The sequence below is a fragment of the Notamacropus eugenii genome, chromosome 5 (genome assembly GCF_028372415.1).
Source record: "Notamacropus eugenii isolate mMacEug1 chromosome 5, mMacEug1.pri_v2, whole genome shotgun sequence".
NCBI lineage: Eukaryota > Metazoa > Chordata > Mammalia > Diprotodontia > Macropodidae > Notamacropus > Notamacropus eugenii.
In genome coordinates, this window is record NC_092876.1 from 133,408,932 (window position 1) to 133,433,675 (window position 24,744).

General features: G+C 40.4%; 1 protein-coding gene across 1 annotated transcript; it reads right to left on the bottom strand.

Moving 5' to 3' along the window:
- Nucleotides 1-1,477: 1,477 nt before the first annotated feature.
- Nucleotides 1,478-7,464, bottom strand: LOC140507691 (butyrophilin-like protein 2). Its single transcript, XM_072615670.1, has 3 exons — nucleotides 7,068-7,464; nucleotides 3,697-4,041; nucleotides 1,478-1,497 (listed from the first exon to the last, which is right to left on the bottom strand). The coding sequence occupies exons 1-3, from the start codon at nucleotides 7,384-7,386 to the stop codon at nucleotides 1,478-1,480; spliced, it is 684 nt and encodes a 227-aa protein (XP_072471771.1). The 5' UTR covers nucleotides 7,387-7,464.
- Nucleotides 7,465-24,744: the final 17,280 nt, after the last annotated feature.

Sequence of the window (24,744 nt, forward strand, 5' to 3'; positions counted from 1 at the left end):
TCCCCTCCCTGTCCTGGGGTCCTCCTACCTAACTGAGGGCTCCTTCTCTTCCTTTTGGCTCAGTTACATCTTGCTCTCTCACTGCAGGTGTCTCTCAGGGTTCTGTCTCCAGGGCTCTTCTTCTCTACCTCTACCTCTACCAGACTGCACTGGTCATCTCATCAGTACCCATGGATTTAATTACTGACTCTCTGCTGATGATCCTTACATCAGCCTTTCCTGCCCCAGTCTGTCTGCTGACCTCCAGTGTGAGATCTCCACCTGCCTCCCTGACATCTCAGTTTAGATGTCCAGTAGACATCTTAAACTCAACCTGTCCTAAATAGGACTCATTATATTTCTCCCACATGCTCCCCATGTCCTATCTTCCTTATGAGTGTAGAGGACAATACCCTCCTCCCAGCCCCTTAGCCTCACACCCTAGCAATCATCCTGAATTCCTCCCTCTCTCTCATCCCTCACATCCCATCCATTGACAAGGCCCCTCCATTTCACCTCTGAGGCATCTCTCTTATAACCCCTTGTCTGCACTCACAGGGCTACCCCTCTAGTGCAGTCCCTTCTCACCTCAGGCCTTGATCACTGCAATAGCCACATGGAGTCTGCCTGCCTCACACCTCTCCCCACTCCAATCCACCCTCATCCAGCCACTAAAGGGATTTTCCTACAGTTCATGTCTTATCATGTTCCTGTGCCACTCAATAACACTTGTGGCTCCCCATTACCTCAGAGAGCAAATTCAAAAGGTCCTGATCAGAATTCACAAACTTGCATAACCCAAGCCTCTCTTGCCACCCTGACCTTCTTACATCTTAGTCCCCAATACCTGCTCTTCAGTCCAGTGACTCGGGCCTCCCGGCGGTCCCACAAATAAGATCTTCCCTGTCTCAGCTCTGGGCATTCTCTCTGGCTGTTCCCCAGGCCTGCAATGTTCCCTCTTCTCCCCTCTGATGACTGACCTCTATGGCTTCCTTCAAAGTCTAACAGGAGCGAGTCCTATAAACTAGGTTGTTAATGTTTGATCAGTTTAATGAAATAGCATTTAATTCTAAACGTGGCTATTCCACTTAGCATATATTCTTGATTATTATACTTATTCATGTGTCTCAGCTCATTACTGTAGACAAATCCCCTTGAATGCAGAGTCCTGGCTCAATGTAAACATCATGTCTCCTTCAGCACTAAGCACAGGGCCATGAATACAGTAAGTGGATAATAAAACACAGTAGCCACAAGAATAAGAAGAGCTCACATTTGTATAGTGCCTTTTAGGGCAGCTGGATGGTTCAGTGCATAGAGCCCTGGGCCTGGAGACAGGAAGATACTTGTTCAAATTCTGCCTCAGATACTCCCCAGCTGTGAGAGCCTGGGCATGTCAATTAACCTTGTTTGCTTCAGTTTTCTCGTCTGTCAAATGAGGTTGAAAAGATAAAGGCAAACCACTCCAGGATCTCTGCCAAGAAAGCCCCAAACATGGTCACAGAGAGTCGGACAGGGCTGGAACAAGGGAACATCAGCAAGACACCCTTTTCCATGGGCAATACCATTTACAAATGTTGTTTCATGGAATTCTCAGTACAACCTTAGGGAGCCAAAGCTCTTACTGTCCTCATTTTAGAAATGATGAAACTGAGGCAGACATAGGTAAAGGGCCTTGCCCCAAGTGATGTACCTGGTAAGTGTTTGAGTTTGGATAAGAATCCAGGTTTTCTTACCTCCAGGTCTTTTAATTGAATTAATTATGGTCTGAATAATTGTTCAAAAACTCATTATAGCATATGTAATATTTTGTTATATATACGTATATACTCTCTCTCTCTGTCTATATATATATACATATATATGTTTAGGCAATTAGTGTTAACTGACTAGCCCAAGGTCACACATCTAGTAGGTGTCTGAGGGCAGACTTAAACTCAGGTCCTCCTGACTCAGTGAGTGAATATTTGCGGTTGGACTGATGTGCCTAGAATGCGGGCAGAAGACCAGAGACAAGTCCTTAGCCGCTCCATATCCCCTCAGTGCATGAGAGCAGGGTGTCAGTCCAGGACTTTTACCCCAGTTCTCTGAGTCTGGGACAGAGAGCAGGTCTCTCCACCTGTCAGTGGGAAACCCCAGGCCTAAATGATCTCCCTGTGTGGAGAGCTCCATGTGGTTTAGAAAGCTCAGAGGGACCTGGCCTTCCCTCAAAGAGGGGCATCCAGCTTTCTTTGTCTTTGCTGTTTCTTTTGCTTGAGATAAAATGGGTTGAGAAAGGCCCTGAAAGGCTGAGGGAAAAACAGGTAGTAATGGCTGGTCATGAATGTAAAATGTTCCTGGGTTTAGTGAGTCTACAAAACTTTGTATTTAGGGATGATTGTGATTGTCTTCTGAGTCTGTGAGATTGTGTATGATCCTGCACCATTGGCTGCTGTGAGATTCCTTCCTGTAGGGCCCTGGGGAAGCAGATGAAAAGAGATCCCTCATGGTTGCCCAGAGACCCCAGTGGATTGTTCTAGACTGGGGACAAGGACTGGGTTCAAAATGCATCCCTGCCTACTTAGCAAAGAAACAAATATTTGAAATGGAGAGAGAAGGACAAGGGGCTTTGCTTTGTGCCTCAGCTGACCTATCATGGAGACACCCATGTGGGAGATTTCAGGGGCCTGAGTCAGGGACAAACTATTCTGTGTTTCCTTACACTGGGATGGGACCAGTCACTTTCTATTGGCTGCAAAGCTGAAATAGGCTGTTCCTTGTAAAGTATCAGATGAAGATTCATTCTTTATCTCTGTCTCTGTGTCTTTCTGCCTGTCTTTGACTATCTCTCTGTTTCTCTGTCTCTCTCCATCTCTCCCTCTTTTTCCCCCTCCTTCTAGCTGTGTCCATGGGAGGTGAAAGTCCTATTCGCCCACAGGGCATAGATATTATGAACTGAGCTGGGTTCTTTCCCTCTCCAATCTAGGGCTTGGGTCCCTCCAGAAACAGGCTTGGGGTGTGGGTAGGAGCTATTTGTTGGTGCATTTCACTTCTAGGCACAGGTTGGGGATTCTTCCTGCCACCAAGACCCAAGCCATGGAGACCCTGGAGAAAGAATCAAGTCAAATGCTGCTGCCAAAGCAGGAGGGAAGCCCTGAGAGCCAGGGTGCTGGGACTTGAGTCCAAGGGGTGCTTGGGACGTGGAACTTGGTAGGATTATACCATGTAGGAACTGGGCTAAGCTATGGACCTGAACTCCCTTCACCCCCCAACTCTTCAGAGTCTGAGGTGGCCTGTATGAGGAGGAGGATGTCCACAGGTGTCAGAGGAAGTTTCTCTTGGACATTTGTTCTCATGACTTGGTACAAGTAACTATTACTCTAGAAAACCTAATCTGACTATTAAGTGTTTGTGTGGAATAAGGAGACAGAAAAGCCTCTAAGATTGTAGGAAAATCATTGTGGGGGACATGAGCTAATGACAGAGAGGCTGGATACCCCAAACCCCATTAAAGGTACCAGAGGACCCTGAGGGGCTGAAAGGCAACAGACCTGGCCTTCAGTCAGTGAGAGCTTGGGAGTTCCCTGTGACACAAATACTGACCCACAAGATACTTGTGAGATTCCATTGAGACAACGTATGGAAAGCACCTTGGACACTCTAAAGATCTGTGCCAGTGTCAATGTCTGAAGCTCCCTCCCAGCTCTTGAGAAAACCCATGACCCAGGTAGGACCTACCTGCTACCTTAAGGTCAAAGCTGGTTTCATTATAAAAGGAGACTTTCTGGAAATAACAAGTGTATTGGCCTGTGTCAGAAAGCTGGACCTGGTGGATGATGATGGTCACCTTCCCCTCAGCCATGTCTTCTCTCAGCATTGTTGTTCTCCCTTGGAATGCAGGGGCCTGGTTTTCCTTCACCTCCTGCCCCCTGCGGTACAAGTGCACAATCAGTGGGTCTCTGACCCACTTTACAGTCATTTCTCGAGCATCCATCTTAGGGGAGAGTTGACAAGTGAGTTGGATATCTTCCCCCACCCAGGCCAGAATGGGCTGCATCCGAGGGCCAGATACCGTGAATGTGTCTATGTGGAGAAACAGGGAAAAAACAGCAAGGAATCAGAGAACAGTGGGGTGGAGGAGTGAATATAAGTAGGGGTCAGGGCAGCCAGGACCATTTAGTTCTGAATATGTTCCTGCTGTGGTGCTTCTCTCTTGTTAGCCCCTCTTTCATGAAATCCCTTTGCATACTATGACATGTCTGTGAGATGGAGACAAGACATTCTCCTCTTCATTGCCTTCTATATTCAGGGAGTCAGGGGAGCTGATTGGGCACTGAAAGTCTGGGGTGGAGGCAGGGAGGCAATAGCTCCTGTCAATGGCCCCTGCTGGCACCAGACTCTGCCCCAGCACTGAGGCTGCCCAGAGGTAACTTCCTATAGCAGAGGAAGCCCAGGCTTCTGGGCTGATGTTGGACGTGCCCACATCCTGTGTCTGTGCAGTTGAGAGCTTTAGAAGGAGGCTGGGCCAGAGAGCCTCTGTGTCTGTGGGAGAACCCTATGTGAGAGAGCAGTGCAACTCAGTGTGGAGGAGATGTGTGACTATGGGAATGTGGGGGGCTTCCAGGCATCACTGTAGTGCTGGCATCCTGGCTCACTGGGCCTGGAAGGAAGGGATTTGAGTTCAAATGTTAGCTCTGCCAGTGCCTTTGGATGAGTCACTAGACCTCTCTGGGCCTCCATTTCTTCAATAAACAAGAGGATTAAACTCAATGATCTCTGGGGTTTCTCCCAATTCTAAAACTGTGTTTCTGTCTTTGCTTTCCCTTTGGTTCTGTGTTCCACTTGGGGAGAATCTCCCTGCAGCTCTTTGGTACAGAGTCCACAGAAAGCTGGATTTGTTTCCTCTTTTTCTGAAGGGGAGAAACAGCTGAGCCCTCAATGACACAGTCTAACTGTCCTATTTCTTGGCTGAGTGTGGATCAGAAGACATAAGACCCCTTGCTTCTGTGGAGGACATCGGTTCTGACAACCTCATTCACACACAGGTTGAGAGGGCAGGTCCTAGTCTGGACACCAGCACCCTCAGAAGTCTGCCCATCAGAGGGAGGCAGGAGGGGAGTGGTCAGTGCTGGGATTAGCTCCTGGGAGGCAGAAGACACCAGGAACTCTTCTCACTGACACTGCTGGTCTAGGCCTCCTGGAACCCTGGCTCATCTTTCTAGCTGAAACCTCCATCCAGGTGCTGTCTTCCTAAGTGCCCTGTATATGGCATCTCCATGAAAAGCTTGGCCTCCTGGCCTGGCTTAGCCTGAGGTTTTGTTCCAAACCTATCAGTCTTGCTCCACCAAGGGGAAGGGAGGGAGAGTTTGGAAAGTGCTTTGTTGAGCCCTGAAGGAAACCTGCCCTGACATAAGAGTTTTCAGGCCTCCCTGAATGCCTCTTCTTGCCTCTGCATAGGACCAAAGTCAGAGAAGTCCTGTGAGCCCCAGTGAAGCAGAATCCTGGGAATCCTTGACTGGACATCGCATCCTGCTTCTAGCATGTCATGTTAAACAAATCCCAACCAGCCCCAACCTTGTTACCTTGCTTATAAAATGAGGGTTGAGTGTTTTATCCTGCTGAGAATTATTTTAAATGGAGCATTTCTTACTCTCTCTTCTTGCAAGCTTTTTTTCCTGACATATAGGAATGCTGATTTACATGTTTTTACTTTATATCCTGCCACTATGCTAAAATTAATAATTTTTTTTCAGTTAACTTTGTGGGTCTTTGGGATTTTCCAAATACATCATCATATCATCTACAAAAAGAGAGGATTTTATTATCTCATTCCCTCTTCTGATTCCTTCTGCTTCTTTTCTTTTATTTCTATTACTAGGATTTTTAATATAATATTGAATAAAGGTGGGCATCTTTGCTTCAAGTCTAATCTAACTGGAAAGGGCTTATCCCCTTTGGAAATGATGCTTGCTAATGGTTTTAGTTAAATGCTTTTTATCAATGTAAGGAAAAATCCATTTATACCTCTACTTTCAATTGTTTTTTATAGAAATGAATGTAGTTGTATGAACAGACTTTTCTGCACCTATTGAAATAATCATGTCATTTTTAACCTTTTATTGATAAATTCTATTGTTTTAATTGTTTTCCTTATTATATACCTTCCTTGTATTCCTGGTAAAAATCCCAATTCATAAATATTCTTTGCAATATATTGTAGTACTTTAGATAGCATTTTATTTAGGATTTTTCATTGATGAAATTGGTCCACAGTTTTCTTTCTTTATATTTACTCTTCCGGTTTTAGGTATCATTATCATATTTGTTTCATTAAAGGAGTTTGGTAGGATCTCTTCTTTGTCTCCTATGCCAAATAATTCATTTAATATTGGAATTAGTTGATCTTTCAATGTTTGATAGAAGTCACCTTTAAATCTGTCTGGTCTTGGTGCTTTTTTTTTTTAGGAAGCTCATTTATAAACTTGGAGGAAGAATCAAGTCAAATGCTGCTACCAACCCAGAAGGGAAGCCCTGAGAGCCAGGGTGCCTGGGATTTGAGTGCAAGGGGTGCTTGGGATGTGGAACTTGGTGGGACTATACGATGTAGGAAATGGGCTAAGCTTTGAACCTGAACTCCCTTCACCCCCCAACTCTTCAGAGACTGAAGTGGCCCATGTGAGGAGGATGTCCCCAGGTGTCAGAGAAAGTGTCATTTTTATATTTGTTCTCATGTTACTGTACGATTAACTAATACTAGAGAAAAACTAATCTATTTAGTGGTTACATAGAATTAGGAAACAGAAGACCCTCTAAGACTGGGGGAAAATCATTGTGGGGGGCATGAGCCAATGACAGAAGGGCTGGATACCCCAAACCCCATTAAAGGTACCAGAGGACCCTGAGGGGCTGAAAAGCAACAGACCTGGCCTTCAGTCAGTGAGAGTTTGGGTGTTCCTTGTGACACAAATACTGACCCTCAAAGTACTTGTGAGATTCCAGTGAGACAGTGTAGGGAAAGGAACTTGGACACTCTAAAGATCTGTGCCAATGCCAATGTCTGAAGGTCCCTCCCAGCTCTAGAGAAAACCCATGACCCAGGTAGGACCTACCTGCTACCTTAAGGTCAAAGCTGGTTTCCTTGTAAAAGGAGTCTTTCTGGAAATAACATGTGTATCGGCCAGTGTCAGAAAGCTGGACCTTGTGGATTATGATGGTCACTTTCCCCTCAGCCATGTCCTCTCTCACCATTGTTGTCCTCCCTTGGAATGCAGGGGACTGGCTTTCCTTCACCTCCTGCCCCCTGCGGTACAAGTGCACAATCAGTGGGTTTCTGACCCACTTTACAGTCATTTCTCGAGCATCCATCTTAGGGGAGAGGTGGCAGGTGAGCTGGACATCTTCCCCCACCCAGGCCAGGATGGGCTGCATCCGAGGGCCAGATACTGTGAATATGCCTGTGTGGAGAAACAGGGAAAAAACAGCAAGGAATCAGAGAACAGTGGGGTGGAGGAGTGAATATAAGTAGGGGTCAGGGCAGCCAGGACCATTTAGTTCTGAATATGTTCCTGCTGTGGTGCTTCTGTCTTGTTAGCCCCTCTTTCATGAAATCACCATGCATACTGTGACATGTCTGTGAGATGGAGACAAGACATTCTCCCCATCACTGTCTTGTATATTCAGGGAGCCAGGGCAGCTGAATGGGGACTGAAAGTCTGGGGTGGAGGCAGGAAGGCAACAGCTCCTGTCAATGGCCCCTGCTGAGCCCAGACTCTGCCCCAGCACTGAGTCTGCCCAGGCTGGTGTGTTGGACTTGCACTCCTCTTGTGTCTGTGCAGCTGAGACCAGAGGCTGGACCTGAGAGGCCCTGTGACTGTGGGAGACCCCCATGTGACAGAGCAGTGTAGCTCAGTGGGGAGGAGGTGTGTGACCATAGGAATGCGGGGGAGGCTTCCAGGGCATCACTGTAGTGCTGGCATCCTGACTCACTGGGCCTAGAAGAAAGGGATTTGGGTTGAAATGTTAGCTCTGCTAATGCCTTTGGATGAGTCACTAGACTTCTCCAGGCCTCCATTTCTGCAGTAAACAAGAGGATTAAACTCAGTGATCTCTGGGGTTTTTCCCAATTCTAAAACTATATTTCTGTCCTTGCTTTCCCTTTGGTTCTATGTTCCACTGGGGAGAATCTCCCTGCACTTTTTTGGTACAGAGTTCACAGGAAACTGGATTTGTTTCCTCTTTGTTAGAAGGGTAGAAACAGCTGAGCCCTCAATGACACAGTCTAAGTGTCCTATTTTCTTGGCTGGGTCTGGATGAGAAGACATGGGACCCTTGCTTTTGTGGAAGAGATCATTTCTGAAAACCTCATTCACACACAGGTCAAGAGGCCAGGTCCTAGTGTGGACAACAGCAGCCTCAGAAATTTGCCCATCAGAGGGAGGTAGGAGGGGCAAATGGTCAGTGCTGGGATTAGAAAACAGAGATCCTGGGAGGCAGAAGGTACCAGACACTCTTCTCACTGACACTGTTGGTTCTGGGTCTCCTGGGACTTCACCTCATCTTTGTAGCTGAAACCTCCATCCAGATTATGACTTCCTAAGTGCTCTGTACGTGGCATCTTCATGAAAAGTTATGAGCCTGGCCTGTTTTGCTGTGAGATTTTGCTCCAAAACTTTCAGTCTTCCTCTTCCTTCCCCAGGGGTGGCTTTCCTTAGACCCAGAGCCTTAATCACCAGCACAGGTTGGTCCCTTTGATCGGGAAGGGAGGGAGGGTTTCAGTGTTTTTTTGAGGCCTGAAGGAAACCTGCCCTGACATTAGAGTTTTCAGACCTCCCTGAATGCCTCTTCTTCCCTCTGCATGGGACCAAAGTCAGAGAAGTCCTGTGAGCCCCAGGAAAGCAGAATCCTTGACTGGGCGTTAGAAGATTGAGATTCTCATCCCGCTTCTAGCATGTCATGTTAAGGCAGTCCCAACCAGCCCCAATTTAAGTTGCTTTGCTTATAAAATGAGGGTTGGGTGTTTTACCCTGCTTAGAGTTATTTTAAACGAAGCATTTCTTACTCTCTCTTTTTGCAAAGTTTTGTTTGCGATATATAGGAATGCTAATTTATATGGATTTACTTTATATCCTGCTACTTTGCTAAAATTAATGATTTTTTTCAAATAACTGTTTAAGTTTTTGGGATTTTCCAAATACATCATCATATCATCTGAAAAAGAGAGAATTTTATTACCTCATTCCCCCGAGATGGCATGCAATCGTATATTGTTTCTATGCATGCATTCTTAGTAAATACATTTTAAGAGTAATCATCTTGTATGGAAGAACTAAAATGAATGGGATAAACCACAAAACAAAACATAACACAAAAGAAAATGATCTGCTTCATTCTGTGATCCCAGTTCCATAGTTCTTTCTCTGGATGTGGAAGGCATTTGCCTCAAGAGTCCGTTGGGAATTTTTTAAGTGCTTACATTGCTGTGAAGGGCTAAGTCTACCAGAAAAATTCCTTACTCACTGTGGTTGTTACTGTGTACAGGAGTTCTCCTGGTTCTGCTCCTTTCATTCCACATCAGTTCATATAATTCTTTCCAGGTCTCTCTGAAGTCTTCCTGTTCATCACTTCTCATAGCACAATAATATTCCATTATATTCATATACCATAACTTGTTCAGCCATTCCCCATTTGATGGGAATCCCCTTGATTTCCAGTTCTTGGCCACCACAAAGAGAGGTGATATAAATATTTTTGTACATGTGGGACCTTTTCCCATTTTTATGATCTCTTTGGGATACAGTCCTAGAAGCAATATTGCTGTGTGAAATGGTGTGCACCTTTTTTAGGCCTTTGTTCACAGTTCCAAATTTTTTTCCAGAATGGTTGTATCAGCTTATAGCTCCACCAACAATGAATTAATATTCCAACTCCCCCACATCTTCTCCAACATTTATCATCTTCCTGTTCTGTCTTGTTAGCCAATCTGAGAGGTGTAATGTGGTATCTCAGAGTTGTTTTGATTTGTTTCTCTCTAATCCATAGGGATTTAGAGCATTTTTTCATATGACTTTAATTTCTTTCTCTGAAAACTGCTGGTTCATATCCTTTGACCATTATCAATTGGGAAATGACTTGTATTCTTGTACAATTGACTCAATTCTCTGTATATTTTAGAAATGAGGCCTTTATCATAGACACTAGTAGCAAAAATGCTTTTGCAGTTTTCTACTTCCCTCCTAATCTTGGTTGCATTGTGTTTGCTTGTGCAAAACCTTTTCAATTTAATGTAATCAAAATTATCTATTTTGTACTTCATAATGTTTTCTATCTCTTGATTAGTCAAAATTTTCTCCATTCTCTATAAATCTGGCAAATAAATACACTATTCCTTGCTCCTGATTTGTTTGCAGTATGAGTCTTTATACCTAGATCATGTATCCATTTGAACTTCATTCTTATGTACGATGTTAGGCATTGGTCTGCACCCAGTTTCTACCATACTGTTATCCAGTTTTCCCAGCAATTTTTGTCAAACAGTGAGTTCTTATCCCAGAAACTGAGGCTTTTGGGTGTATTAAACATAAATTGCTATATTCACTGACTACTGTGTTTTCAGCCACTGGTCTACTCCTCTTTTTCTTAGCCAGTCCCAATGGTTTTGATGATTGCTGCTTTATAATACAATTTGAGATCTGGTAGGGCTAGGCCACCTTCTCTAGCATTTCTTTTCATTAGTTCCCTTGATATTCTGGACTGTGTGTTCTTCCAGATGAATTTTGATACTGTTTTTTCTAGCTCTAGAAAATAACTATCTGGTAGTTTGATCGGTATGGTCCTGAATATGTAAATTAATTTAGGTTGAATTGCCATTTTTATTATATTAGCTCAACCTACCCATGAGCAACTGGTGCTTTTCCACTTACTGAGATCTGGCTTTATTTGTGTGAAAAGTGTTTTGTAATTGTGTTCATATAGTGCCTGGGTTCATTTTGGAAGAAACTAGATATTTTAAAGTGTCTTCCTTAGCTTTAAGTGGGTTTTCTCTTTCTACCTCTTGCTATTGGGCTTTGTTAATCGTATACAGAAATACAGATGACTTATGTGGGTTTATTTTGTAACCTGCTACTTTGTGAAAGTTGTTAATTATTTCAAGTAGTTTTTCACTTGATTCTCTGGGATTCTCTAAGTACATCATCATATTATATTCAAAGACTGATAACTTAGTTTCTTTGCATATTTTGGCAATTTCTTTTTCTTCTCTTCTTGCTAAAGCTAACATTTCTAGTACCATATTGAATAACAGTGGTGATAATGGACATCCTTGTTTCACCCCTGATCTTTTTGGAAATGCATCTAGCTTATCCCCATTGTATATAATGTTTCCTGATGGTTGTGGGTAGATACTGCTTATTATTTTATGGAAAGTTCTATTTATTCCTACGCTCTTCAGTGTTTCTAATAGGAATGGATGTTGTATTTTGTCAAAAGCTTTTTCCTCATCTATTCAGATAATCCTATGACTTTTGTTAGTTTTCTTGTTGAAATGACCAATAATGCTACTAGATTTCCTAATATTGAACCTGCCCTGCATTCCTGGTATAAATTCTACCTGATCATAATATATTATTCTCATGAAAAGTTGCTCAATTCTTTTTGCTAATATTTTATTTAACATTTTTTCATCTATATTCGTTAGAGAAATTGGTCTATGATTTTCTTTCTCTGTTTTGACTCTTACTGGTTTAGGTATCAGGACCATATTTGTATCATAAAAAGAATTTGGTAGCACTCCAAGAATTTTACAAAGTAGTCTATATAGTGTTGGAATTAACTCTTCTTTAAATGTTTGATAGAATTCACTTTGATAGAATCCATCTGGTCCTGGAGATTTTTTCCTAGGGAATTATTGATGGTTTGTTCAATTTCTTTTTCTGAAATGGAGTTCTTTAAATATTCAACTTCCTCTTCTGGGCAATGTATATATTTTTAATATATAAATATTGGGATACAGACCGAGTAGTGGTATTGCTGGATCAGAGGGTAGGCACAGTGTGGCTACCCTTTGGACACAGTTGTAAATTGCTCTCTAGAATGGCTGGATCAGCTCACAACTCTACCAACAATGCATTAGTGTTCCAATTTTCCCATATCTTCTTCAACATTTATCTTTTACCTATTTTGTCATGTTAGCCAATCTGATAGATGTGATGTAGCATCTTAGAGTTGTTTTCATTTGCATTTTCTAATCAATAGTGATTTACAGCATTTTTTATGAGTATAGACAATTTTTATTTCTTCATCTGAAAATTGCTTCTTCATATCCTTTGGTCATTTATCAAATTATCAATTGGGAAAAGACTTGTACTCTTATAAATATGACTCAGTTCTCTATGCATTTTAGAAATGAGGTCTTTATCAGTGACCATGGCTGTGAAAATTGTTTCTCAGATTTCTGCTTTTCTTCTAATCTTGAATATATTGATTTTTTTTGGAAAATCGTTAAAATTTAATAAAAATTACCTATTTTCCATTTCATAAGGTTTATCTCTTGTTTAGCCAGAAATTTTTCCATTTTCTGTAGATTTGACAAGTAAACTATTCATTGCTCTCCAAATTTTCTTATCGTATCACTTTTTATGTCTAAATTTTGAACTGTTTTTGACCTTATCTTCATATACAATGTAAAATATTGGTCTGTGCTTGGTTTCTTCCACACTATTTTCCAGTTTTCTCAACATTTATTTGTCAGATAGTGAGCTCTTATCCCAAAAGCTGGAACTTTGGGTTTATCAAACAATAGATTATTGTAGTCATTGACTACCTTATGTCTTGTGTACCTAACCTATTTCACTGATCCACCACTCTATTTCTTAGCCAGTGCCAAGTAGTTTTGATGATTGATGCTTCATAACACAGTTTTAGATCTGGTGCAGCAAGGCATCTTTCCTTGCATTTCTTTTCATTAATTTCCTTGATATTCTAGACCTTTTGTTCTAGCAAATGAATTTTGATATTATTTTTTTCTAGCCCTATAAAATAAATTTTTAGCAATTTAAGTGATATGGCACCAAGTCAATTAATTTAGGGAGCATTATCCTCAGCCTGCCCATGAGCAATGATATTTTTCCAATTGTTGAAATTGTACTTTATTTGTGTGAAAAGTGTTTTGTAATATTGTTCACATAGTTCCACAGTTTGACTTGACAGATTTGTTCCCAAATATATTGTTGATAGTTGCTTTAAATGGAATTTCTTTTTCTATCTCTTGCTGTTGGGCTTTGTTAGTAATATATAGAAATGCCAATGCTTTATGTCAGTTTATTTTATATCCTGCAGCTTTTGGTATAGTTGCTAATTATTTCAAGGAGTTTCTTAGTTGAGTCTCTATGATTCTCTCAGTGTATCATAATATCTGTAAAGAGTGATAGTTTTGTTTCTTCATTGCCTATTTTAATTCCTCCAATTTTTTCTTCTCTTATTGTTAAAACTAAAATTTCTAGTACAATATTGAATAACAGTGGTGATAACAGCCATCCTTGTTTCACTCCAGATCTTATTAGAAATGGTTCTATGTTATCCCCTTTACATATAATGCTTGCTGAAAGTTTTAGATCCATACTACTTAGCATTTTAAGGAAAACTCCATTTATTCCTATGCTCTCTAGTGTTTTTTTTTTTTTAAATAGGAATGGGTGTTGTATTTTGTTAAAAGCTTTTTCTGCATCTATTGAGATAATCAGATGATGTTTGTTGGTTTTGTTATTGATGTGGTCAATTAAGGTGATAGTTTTCCTAATCAACCAGCCCTGCAGTCCTGGGAAAAATCCCATCTGGTCAAAATGTATTATCCTTGTAATAAGTTGCTTTAAGCTTTTAAGATTTTTGTATTTATACATTAGGGAAATTCATCTGTAATTATTTTCTCTGTTTTGGCTCTTTTTGTTTTAGGTATCAGCACTATATATGTATCATAAGAAGAATTTGATAGGTCTCCTTCTTTGTCTATTTTTCCAAATGGTTTATATAGTATTGGAATTAATTATTCCTTACTTGTTTGTAAAACTCATTTGGAAATCCATCTGACCCTGGAGAGTTTTTCTTAGGGAGGTCATTGATGGCTTATTCCATTTCTTTTTCAGAAATGTGGCTATTTTAGTATTTAATGTCCTCTTCTGTTAATCTATACAATTTATCTTTTTGTTACTATTCATCCATTTCACTTCACTTTGTGTGTGTATGGGGGATTCTGGTGTTGGAGCTTGTGTGCTCCACCACCCTGGGGTTCAGAATCTCCTGCTCATTTGCTGAGATAGGGTTTGTTGCTGGGTTGCTGGGAGACCTCCTGTCCTGGACAGTGTCCACCTTTTACTTGAGTGAAATGGACCTTTCTCACAGATACTCCAGTTTCCTGGGCTAAAAGACAACTTCACCACATCTTTCCACTGGTTCCATCTTCTAGGATTTTTTCTGAGGTGCTATTTTCTATTTTTTGCAGAGATCAATAAGGGAGAGTGACAGCAATTTATTGCTTATTCTGTCATCTTGAATCCTGGAAGTAGATTGTCTATTAGGTGTATTTCTAAAGATAATTAGGGAAAAGGGAAAAAGAACGTAGATTTTCTAAAATGGTAATGGCAGCTCTCTTTGTGGTGGCAAAGAATTGGAAATTTCAGGATGTCCATCAATTGAGGAATGACTGAACAAGTTGTGGTATATGAATGTGGTGGAATACCACTGTGCCATAAGAGCTTTATGACCCTAGAAAAAACATGGATAGACTTTCATGCAATAATAATGTGTAAAGTGAGCAGAACTGAGAGACCATTTTATTGATACAGTAACATCAATATTGTTTTAAAAAAACCTTTGAGTGAATACGTCATTTTGACTATTGTAAATACCCAAATAAACTAGAAGGGACATATAAAAGAAGACACTATTTAAATCCAGAGAAAGAATTGATAAATAAAAGTATTTGTAGAGTACTTTTACACATTTTATATATATACATATATGTATGTATGTACACATATTTGTGTCGAATGGAAACCATCTCTAGGGCAGGGTGGGGGGACAGAAGGTAAAAAAAGAGAAAAAAGATATTCATGTGATAACTTTATTACATATTTAAAAGGGATAGCAAGTTCTATGAAATAGATTGGCAGTTTCATGTGCAATCGCTGTTTTATTATACTATATTATAGTTCATTAATTAAAAATTAAAGAAACAATAATATAAAAATAAATAAATGAAACAGGGCCTGGGGATTGCATTAGCTCATGTGTAAAGATAGCCATCCCAACATTAATGCTCTGTGACTCTCTAGTCTACACAGTATAGTTCGGAGATGAGGGACATGTCTCCTAGCCATAAAAGATCAATACTTTTGCAGGCAGATTTATCTTACAAAGGCATAAGTGTGGACACTCTGCTTCTTTTAACTCTTTTTCTTGTCCCCAGATTTCTTTCAGGGCCAGTCAAAGAAGACCTTGGTAGTAAGATTAAGTCTTTGCATCTAAACTCCAAAAGAGTCATGGAGAATTATTGAGACTTGGGGGAATAGAAATTGGGTCCCCCAAATGGGTGTGTGGACAGAGACTGTTATGCAACTATTTCACAGAAGTTCAGAAACATTATTGGTCCCCTAGACAGATAGTTATCTGGAACCAAACATCCCCAGTGAGCACTGGACCAGGACAATTAAAAAAAAGCCAATCTTAGCTTGTAATATTCCGATTTCTTTTGTTGATTGCTTGACTAAGTATGGTGGCTCAGGACCCTTGGTCCCAGAAAACAAAATTAATTGAAATTACAAATTATTTTGGAATTCCCATCACATCTTTGGTTGTGAGATAATATTCTCAAAACTTGTTTTGAGAAATATCCAACAATCTCCACTAGTTTTCCTATGAGTATTTAATATGACCTGTCAATAGAGCAGAAAGCAATGTAAAGTGCCAAAGTTCAAATGGATGCTCAGTGATACTTGAAAGTCCTTCAGTATTGCTCTCAATGACCCCTCACATTCTGTACACATTATCACTTCCCCCCCTCTATTCATGAGTTAATCTGAACAGTGACAGTTATCTCCATTACTGACAAGTGTGAATCCCTATTATGAGAGAACCTTCTTTTCAGCTGTGTCTCCATCCTTCATGGGCCTGTAACATAATGAACTTGAAGTGGATGAGGTCCCTTCCAGCTCTGCAATCCTATAAATCTCTGTAGCTAATATGGGTGAAGATGCCTAGGATGGAGGCGGTGATACTGTCATGAGAGATCACGCCTTATGTAAACTGTGAACTTCCAGTAATGTTAAAACACAAGGTCTTGGGAGCAATGGGGGCTAAATGAGTGTTTCTTGAATTGATAGTTCATTGAAGTGAAATATCAGTGGGTAATGATGTGTGGGGGCCACAGTGGTGGAGACTAAAGAGAGTTACCTGAGCCAGGATCACTGGAAAGGGCAAGGATGAGATGTATGAGGTAGAAAGGTACAGTGAGGCTGTTGTAGGAAGCTGGCTGGTGATTCCACTTCATGATCCACATCATGGCTAGCAGGAATCCAACACTGGATGCTAAGAACAAGCAAGGGTGTTTCAGTGATGAGCAGGAGAAAAGAACATGAAAATTATTCCCACTGAGACCTTAGCCCAGGAATACCTAATGTTTTCTCAGAGTCTGGGCACCCACACATAAAGGACAGAGATACTCTGGTCCAGTTTACATCCATCCCATGTTATCTCCCCTCTTCATACAGATCTCGCAGGTCAGGTTTGTGCTAATTTCATCCTCCATACCTCAGCTCCTTTCTATTTATTCAAGTGTTCCAGTGCCTTTATTCAGTGGACCACCTGCTCCCTGAAGACTTGTTCGATTAAGTCCTTGCTCATTGATCTTCTCTTTCTGTATTTCACTCTCAGCAGCTCACATGGATTCAATGATTTCCTCTAGGCAGAGACCTCCCAGACTCAATGATCTAGCCTAACCTCTGCTGCCTGTTGGACACTCTGACCTGGATGTCCCATAGACATCAAACACAACTTGTCCAGAACTGAACTCACTCTCTTTCCCCCTAAATGTTTCCAGTTTCCTACCTTCTCTATTACTGTCAAGGACAGCATCAGACCTCAACCTCAGTGTCATTCTCAACTCCTTATTCTCTCTTTCCCTGTCTCCCCATCTCTAGTCCTCCATGGCCACGTCCTGTCCTGTCTACCTTTCTGACCTCTCTCATATCCATCTCCTTCTCTCCTCTGATACTTCTACTGTCTTCGTGCAGAGCTTTCTCACCTGGGTGGTGTGACAACTTTATTATCTATTTAAAAGGAATAGCAAATGGTACACAATAGATTTGTAGTTTCATGTGCAACCATGTTTTTATTATACTAAGCTATGGAAATGCTTGTTTTATGCTAGAAATAAAAATGCAATAAAAATTTAAAAAAAGAAACCTGACCTACCTACACTTCCCAAGTTTCTGAGACTGTGCTACAGCACAGAGAAGAGTGATCACCATGAAAATGAATAAAAGCCCTTTGGAACAAAGCCCCTTCCAACAAAAGAACTACCCCAGACAACCCAGAAGTTATTCAAGGACCTCCTTCTGAGTGCTTTGGGGCTTACCTTGCTTTATGCTGAATAACAATTATCCGGACACTTCTCAGTAAGAAAGGAGGAGAGAATTCATCCCACCAGGAAGAGAAAGATCTGTTCCCATTCTAATTATTTTCAAAATATTTTGAATATATTTTCTTTCCCAGAATGAAGGCCCAGGAAACAGACAGTACCCTGTGCTTGGCATAACCACAATCCTTTGTTCTCTGGATGATCTCACCTTCTGGCAAAGTGTATTACACCATATGTTCACTCCCTGTATTTTCCAGGGACCTGGGAGCAAACATCCATCACATCTCTGACATGCTCATTATCCTTATTTCTTGTAGTGTCCTACTGTTCTCATTACAGATCTCTGGTTCTGTACCACATAATGATGCCCCCCAACTTGGGATAATACCATTCCCACAGGACCTGGGGGCACAGTAACTAAAGACATAAAAATGATTCATAGTTTAACTCACTTATGTATATTAGCATTGTACCCAACACATAAAAATGATTCATAGTTTAACTCACTTATGTATATTAGCATTGTACCCAACATGTTAAGTGCCCCTCTTGTGTGGTGAGGATTCATTGCATGCAAATCCCTTTCCTCATTCTGAAATAAATGATACTGCTTCTTTGTCCTGACACACCTGCCTCTGGCCTGCTCTGTTCAGCTCAGGCCATTCCCAGGATAGAGACTGATCCTCTCTGGACTGCATTCTAAACTCCAGTGACACTATTCATCTTGCTTTTACTGTACAAGCTGGAAAAAGTCCTTATCACATTGTTCCTTTGGGGAGTGGCTTCTTGGTGATCCTGCCAAATGGCTCTCAGTTAGTCCCAGGATGAAAATCTCTCTTTCTATCAAATGTATGAGAGGTAGTCTTTTGTCCTCTCCTTCTTTACTCAAGTCTCTGACATGGCCCTATTTGCCAAAGCTAAACCTTTGAATTGTCATCTTTGTCATTCAAAATCAGCTTCTGTGTCTGAGCTGGTGTATTACACAGGGATAATCAGAAGTGGCATCTCTGGCAGCTTGTTTACAAATCAGTCCTTCTTTTCCCCTCTCCTTTTCTATTTCTTAGATTCATCTTGAGTAGCAGCATGGTATGATTGAAAGATCAGCCTCGGGAGACCTGGTTAGAGTCTCTCGGTGGAGGCTGGATGATGACTTGTTGGGGATGTTGGAAAGGGTATTTCTGTTGAGGGCTGGGTTGGGCCAGATGCCCTTTGAGATCTCTCTGACTGCTGAGCCATGATTGCCAGAGGGTCAGCATAACTGAATGAATACCACATTGGTATCCAAAGTTTTAGGTCTGGCACTTCCCAGACCTGTGTGACCATGGATGAGACCCTTCCCTCTCTGAATCTTAATGTTCTCAACTGTAAAATGAAGATAATACTATGAGGCAATTTATTCTAGCAGAAATAAACTAGCTTTGGAGTCAGAGACCCTGAGTTCAAATCCTGCCTCTGAGGCTTACTGCCTGTGGCACCTTCCAAAGTCCCTTATGCTCCATGGGACTTAACTCATATCTCTACAAATTGGATGAAGGGAGCAGACCTGGTGTCCTCTGAGGTCCCTTTCAATTATAGGTCTAGGTATTGAAGCAGCTGGGAGCAGAGTCTGATGAGCTTGGAGCCAGGAAGACCCAAGGTCCAATTTGAATTGCTCCCTTATCAGCTATGGGAACCAGACAGAATCAACCTCTCCCTCTTGGTCTTTCCTTATCTGCAAAATGGAGGTAACCAGACCTTCTGCCCCAACTGTAAGGGTTGCTTTGGGGCCCACAGGAAATAAGGAATAAATTACAGGCCCAGAAACAAAACTAGAGGTAGATAAATTAAAATAAAAAGCCTATCTTTAAAGAAGAAATAGGAGAAGAAACTTCCCTCCTCCCCCTGACACACATATACATTGCTTCAGATTTCTGAGTCCATGGATATGGAACCTTGCAAAAAACCTTAGTTTTCTGGAGATTGTTTTTTTCTCCCTTCTTTTTTCTCTTTCTTCTTTTTAAATTCTTCATTAGAATGGTCAGCTCTCTAAAAGGAGGACACACATAGGAGAAATCCAGGCAATGTGAAACTCAAACATCACTAAAGAACTTTTTTAAAATAGGTCTATAACAATCCCTTGGGGCCCACTCATCCAGTTTACGCTTTCATTCCTAGGATTCTAGGGCTCATTCTGTGGGTGGCTCTCTTACCCAACACTCAGCCACAAGCCTCCATATGTTCTCCCACCTTAATGATCATCCACTTGACTCAGGGCTTCAGTAATGTATCAACTCAAACTTCATATGAAGAACCCAGTCCAACTCATTTCTCCTCCCCTATACCAAAGGTACACTTTCCCACAAGTAAACCTAGCTTCTGCTTGGGGAAAGATTAGGCAGCAGCCCAAGGGACAATGGGGGTGGGACCTAAGTGTAGGAGATAGACCTGGCCAAGGCCCCAACTGCAGGTCCTTCATGTCCTTTCTCTGAGAATGTTTGCTTCATTTCCATGGAGTCAAAAGCTCTTTTTGCTGGGGCAAAGACTTAGCTTAGGGATGGCAGAAGCTTCTTCCTTTTGACTCTGCCAGAATCTCAGCTTAGAAGACTGAATGTCAAATGTGAGTAACAGCCACAAGACCAAGAGAGCTGGATCCTACACTTCATGAGGGAGACAGAAGGGTAAGAAGACTCGAGTTCATGAGAAAGAACAGGGCTGGGAATCATCTTCATTGAAATGGTCAATGAATTCATGGGAGTCAAGATCACTAATGAGAGAGCTGAGAAGGGGAAGAGAAGACTACAGAGGCATAAGTCTTGGGCCTAAGAGGGAAGGGGCACCTTAATTAGTGAGTAAGACTTCTATGAAGATTCAGGCAAGGAGCCTGAGAAGGAGAAGCCAGACAGGAGAACCAGGGAGAGAGTGGGGAGAGTCAAAGAGGAGAACTGATCAACAGTGTCAATGGTAGCTCAGAAGTCAAGAAGGATAAAAAGTGAGAAAAGGGGCATTAGATTTTACAGTCAGTCAGTCATAGGCATAGACTTCTCCAAAAATATTCACAGAGGTTTAGCAGTATCAGACCTTTAATTATCTTTTAAGGCAACAATTATCCAAACTATTTGGTTCTGTTTAAGAAATACAAAGAAAGATCAGTGGAACAGAATGAATATATTAAATGAATATAGTAACTTAGTGTTTGACAAGTGTAAAGTCCTAAGTTTTTGGGATAAGAATTCATAATTTGATAAAACAAAATGTTAGGAAAGCTGGAAAGCAGTCTGGTAGAAATTTAGCATAGACCAATATCTTACACCATTTATGAAGATAAGGTCAAAATGGACACATGACCTAGATGTAAAAGGAGATATTACAAGAAAATTTGAAAAACACTGAATGGATTACCCATTAGACTTATCACTTAGATGGATAATTTATGAACTATCAAGACATGAGAGTATTATGTAAAATGTTTGATTTCATTATATTAAAAAGGTTTTGTAATAATAAAGCAAGTGAAGATTAGAAGGAAAGCAGAAAACTGAGAGAAAAAAATTTATAGACAGTTCCTCAGAAAAAGGTCTCATATCTCAAATACATCAAGAATTTTGTCAAATCTCTAAGAAAGCAAGTCATTCACCAACTGGTAAATGATCAAAGAATATGAACAGGAATTTTTCTGATGAAGAAATCAAAATGATTTATAGTTATATGGAAAAAATGCTCTAAATCATTATCGATTAGAAAAATGCAGATTGTATAAAAATCAGAGAGAAATCAGATTTGTTAAAATGATAGAAGGAGAAAGTGACAAATGTTGAAAATGACAGAGAAAAATTGGGACCTTAATTTTTTGCTAGTGGATTTGTAAGGAGATCCAAACATTTTGCAGAGGGATTTGGTATTATGCTAAAGGAGTTATTAAGCTGAGTATACCTTTTGACCCAGCTATGCCACTGTTAGGTCTGTTTCCTAAGATGATTAGGAAAAAAGAAAAAGAACCTGTATGTTCTAAAATACTTATAGCAACTCTCTTTGTGGTGGCAAAAACCTGATAATTGCAGGGATGCCTGTCAATTGAGGAATGGCTAAACAAATTGTGGTATATATTCATGATGGAATTTTAGTCTTCTAGAAGAAATGATGAGCTTGATGACTTTACAAAAGCATGGAAAGTCCTCCATGAAATAATGAAATGCCAAATAAGCAGAACCAAGAGAACACTGTACAGAGTAACAGCAGTATTGTTTTAAAAACAATTGAGTGAACAAGTAATTCCAACATTTATAAATACCTAAAGTAACCACAAAGATCCTTTGAAGGAAGATGCTGTTTGTATCCAGAAAAAAGAACTGACACAGATTTGAGTGTAATGTTAGCTCTCTTGAAGTGTGGTGGGGCAGGGTGTGAGGAGAAGAAAAAAAAGAAACTTATAGGATAACTTTGTTTTATATTAGAAAGGAATAGGAAGACGTATATGATGAATCTATGATTTCAGGTACAATCCTCTCTTTTTCTATACCATATTGATGTGGAAATGATTGCTTTATTTCTTAAGTTTAGAATGAAATAATTTATTTTTTAAAATTTAAGGAATGATAGACATGAGTTCTGGACCTATGAAATATTGAATCTAGCAGATATCCTATCCCTAGTTACCTCCATTATACCCCTGATAGGCACAGCAGTAAAATTTGGCAATTCTACCTACTTCTCTGCAAAGCTAATGAATCAGCCTCGTGAATATAGGTCCTTTTTTCTGTTATAAAATGAGTTCTGTAAACTTGTTGAATGGTCACTAATCACTGAGGGATTATTTAACCTGATTTAAAGGTAACTTGCTTGCCCTGCTATTAAATCATTTTCTTTCTGAAGAAATAGCCACAGAAATGATTTTTTAGATATAAATTCAGTAAGTTCATCCTCCATTCATCTGTCAAAATGACCTTCCTATATTTCAGGAGGGACCCTGTCAAACACAATTTCCATAACACACAGTGGCTTCCTGTTAGCTCTAGGATCATATCAAAAACCCTCCAGTGTTGAAAGCCCTTCAGAACCCAACCCTCACCCACTTTTGTAGTATTCTTACACCTCCTTCACCACAAGTATTCTGTCACCCAGCCCTGATGAGGTTTGGGAAGGGGAATGGGATGGATGAAACTCTGAAATCCCCCAAAGACTCCCAGAGTGCAGGGGCAGGCCGAACACCCCATCAGTACCACTGGTTTCCTAGCTATTCCTCAAATGATGCACTCTACTTACCAACACAGAGCATTTTCGGTGGCTCTGGAATTCTTCCTCTTCATCTCTAGATCCTCACTTCCTGGAGATCTCAGTTAAAACCTCCCCTTTAGAAGAAGCCTTTCCTCATCTCCCTTCCAGAATTTTTCATCATAATGGTAACTCTAATTAATCCTTCATATATTTTGTTTACATAGAGGGTTATGTGAGCTTCTTGAAAACAGAGACTGTATTTTTGCTTTTCATGGTAACTCCTGTGCTTACCACATTGGCTGGCACACAGTAGTTTCTTAGCAAATGCTTCTTGATTTGGCTTGATTTCTACCTTTCTTATCAGTATCACTGAGCAGAGTAGATGTGCTTTGAGGCTGGGCACTGCATTTCCTCCTTTTGCTCTTCTACGCTGAGTAACTGAGCACAGATCTAGTCCTTACATGCCTAGTAAATGCATGAGAGTTGATTTATGAATGTGGACTGTAGGTCTCTTTTCTGTGGGTAACACTATTGGCTGGGGCTTTTCTAGAAATACTGGAGTAGGAGCTTTTCTAAATCTCAAAGTGATGCCTTGGTATATCTTGGGGGTGCTCGTGGTTTAGGTTTCATTTTATTCACTCATCCAACCAAAGATTTTATGGTAACCAAAGAATGGAAGTTAACAGCTTGAATAGATTTACGGAATGGGAGATATATTGTATCTCCTGGGATTGCTTACGCAAGTTAGAATATATTGGAGGTTCCATATGCCATAGCTAGAAAAACCATCTTTTCAGAAATTAAATATGTGCTAGGGCATAAGATTCCACACTTAAATGCAGAAAAATAAAACTTTTAAGCATAAACATGTAATAAAATGACAATTTACGAGTCCTTTGAAGAAAGAATTCAAACTTTTTTATGAAGAAATTTAATCCAAAAGAACTGTTGAGTCAAATAACAAATTATAAAAGGAGCAGAATTTATTCGAAGAAAATGATAAAAATGAGACAATAAACTTTGGAGAGGCTGCCCAATCAGCCCTTAGAGGAAAATGTATAAATTAGAAGATAGTTTCTTTTTTAAACAGAGAGCTGTGAGGATAAAAATTATTATCCCAACAAAAAGAGAAACTTAGGCAGAACTCTGCACCAATGGCATTTTATTAAAGGTTCCATGGTTCCCTGTAATGAAGTGGACCTGAGATCACTCTCACAATCTGAGCCACTCCTTCTTTTCACGGCCTTATTCTTATAGGATTTGATATATAAACATTCAAGCACAGTTATAACAGATCTAGAATAATTTCATTGGTTAACATACGATGTTAACCTTACCTAAGCTAAGCAAAATGGTGTATTAGCAGAGTCATGAATTGGGCAAAGCAAGGAATATCTCCACTGACTAGGTGGTCATAAGATGATCATAAGATGGGCACCTGCTCCTGTTGGACAAGAGAGAATGGTCAGGAGGTAAAAATTACTTTTGGGGACTTTCCACGGAGTTGGATCATGTCTGCCACACTGGGCTTGAACACCATGACAAGAAGAAACAAAGGGTGGAGGACCTCCAACCAGCTTCCCTTAATTATGCAAGTAATCTTACTATCAGCAGCTCACAGCTCTGGGGTCAAATATATAGAACTTATAATCATATCACAATGATTGATACTGATTGGAATGGAGTAGGGGGTCTTCCATGAATCACCTTCCTCAGAGAAAAACTAATTTACCACTATCAAAATCAAAAAAGAAAATTTATAAGAAATGAAAAGAAAAAAAGGAATTAATAGAAATAATTTTGTTCAACTACATACCAACAAAATAAACCACAAATCAAAAGAATAAATGCTTAAGTTGAAATATAAAAAGTAAAGAATTGCACCAGAAGATGAAATCAAAGAATATACAATTTAATCTAGAGAAAAATGAAGCAAATTTTGTCAGATGCAAAGAAACAGAAACATGGCA

Coding starts and splice junctions, on each gene's coding strand:
- LOC140507691 (XM_072615670.1), bottom strand. CDS start 7,386: ATGCAGCCCATCCTGGCCTGGGTGGGGGAAGATGTCCAGCTCACCTGC. Junction 4,042..7,067: donor CTTTGACCTTAAGGTAGCAG/GTAGGTCCTACC, acceptor TTCTCCACATAG/ACACATTCACGGTATCTGGC. Junction 1,498..3,696: donor CTTTGACCTTAAGGTAGCAG/GTAGGTCCTACC, acceptor CCCTTGTTCCAG/CCCTGTCCGACTCTCTGTGA.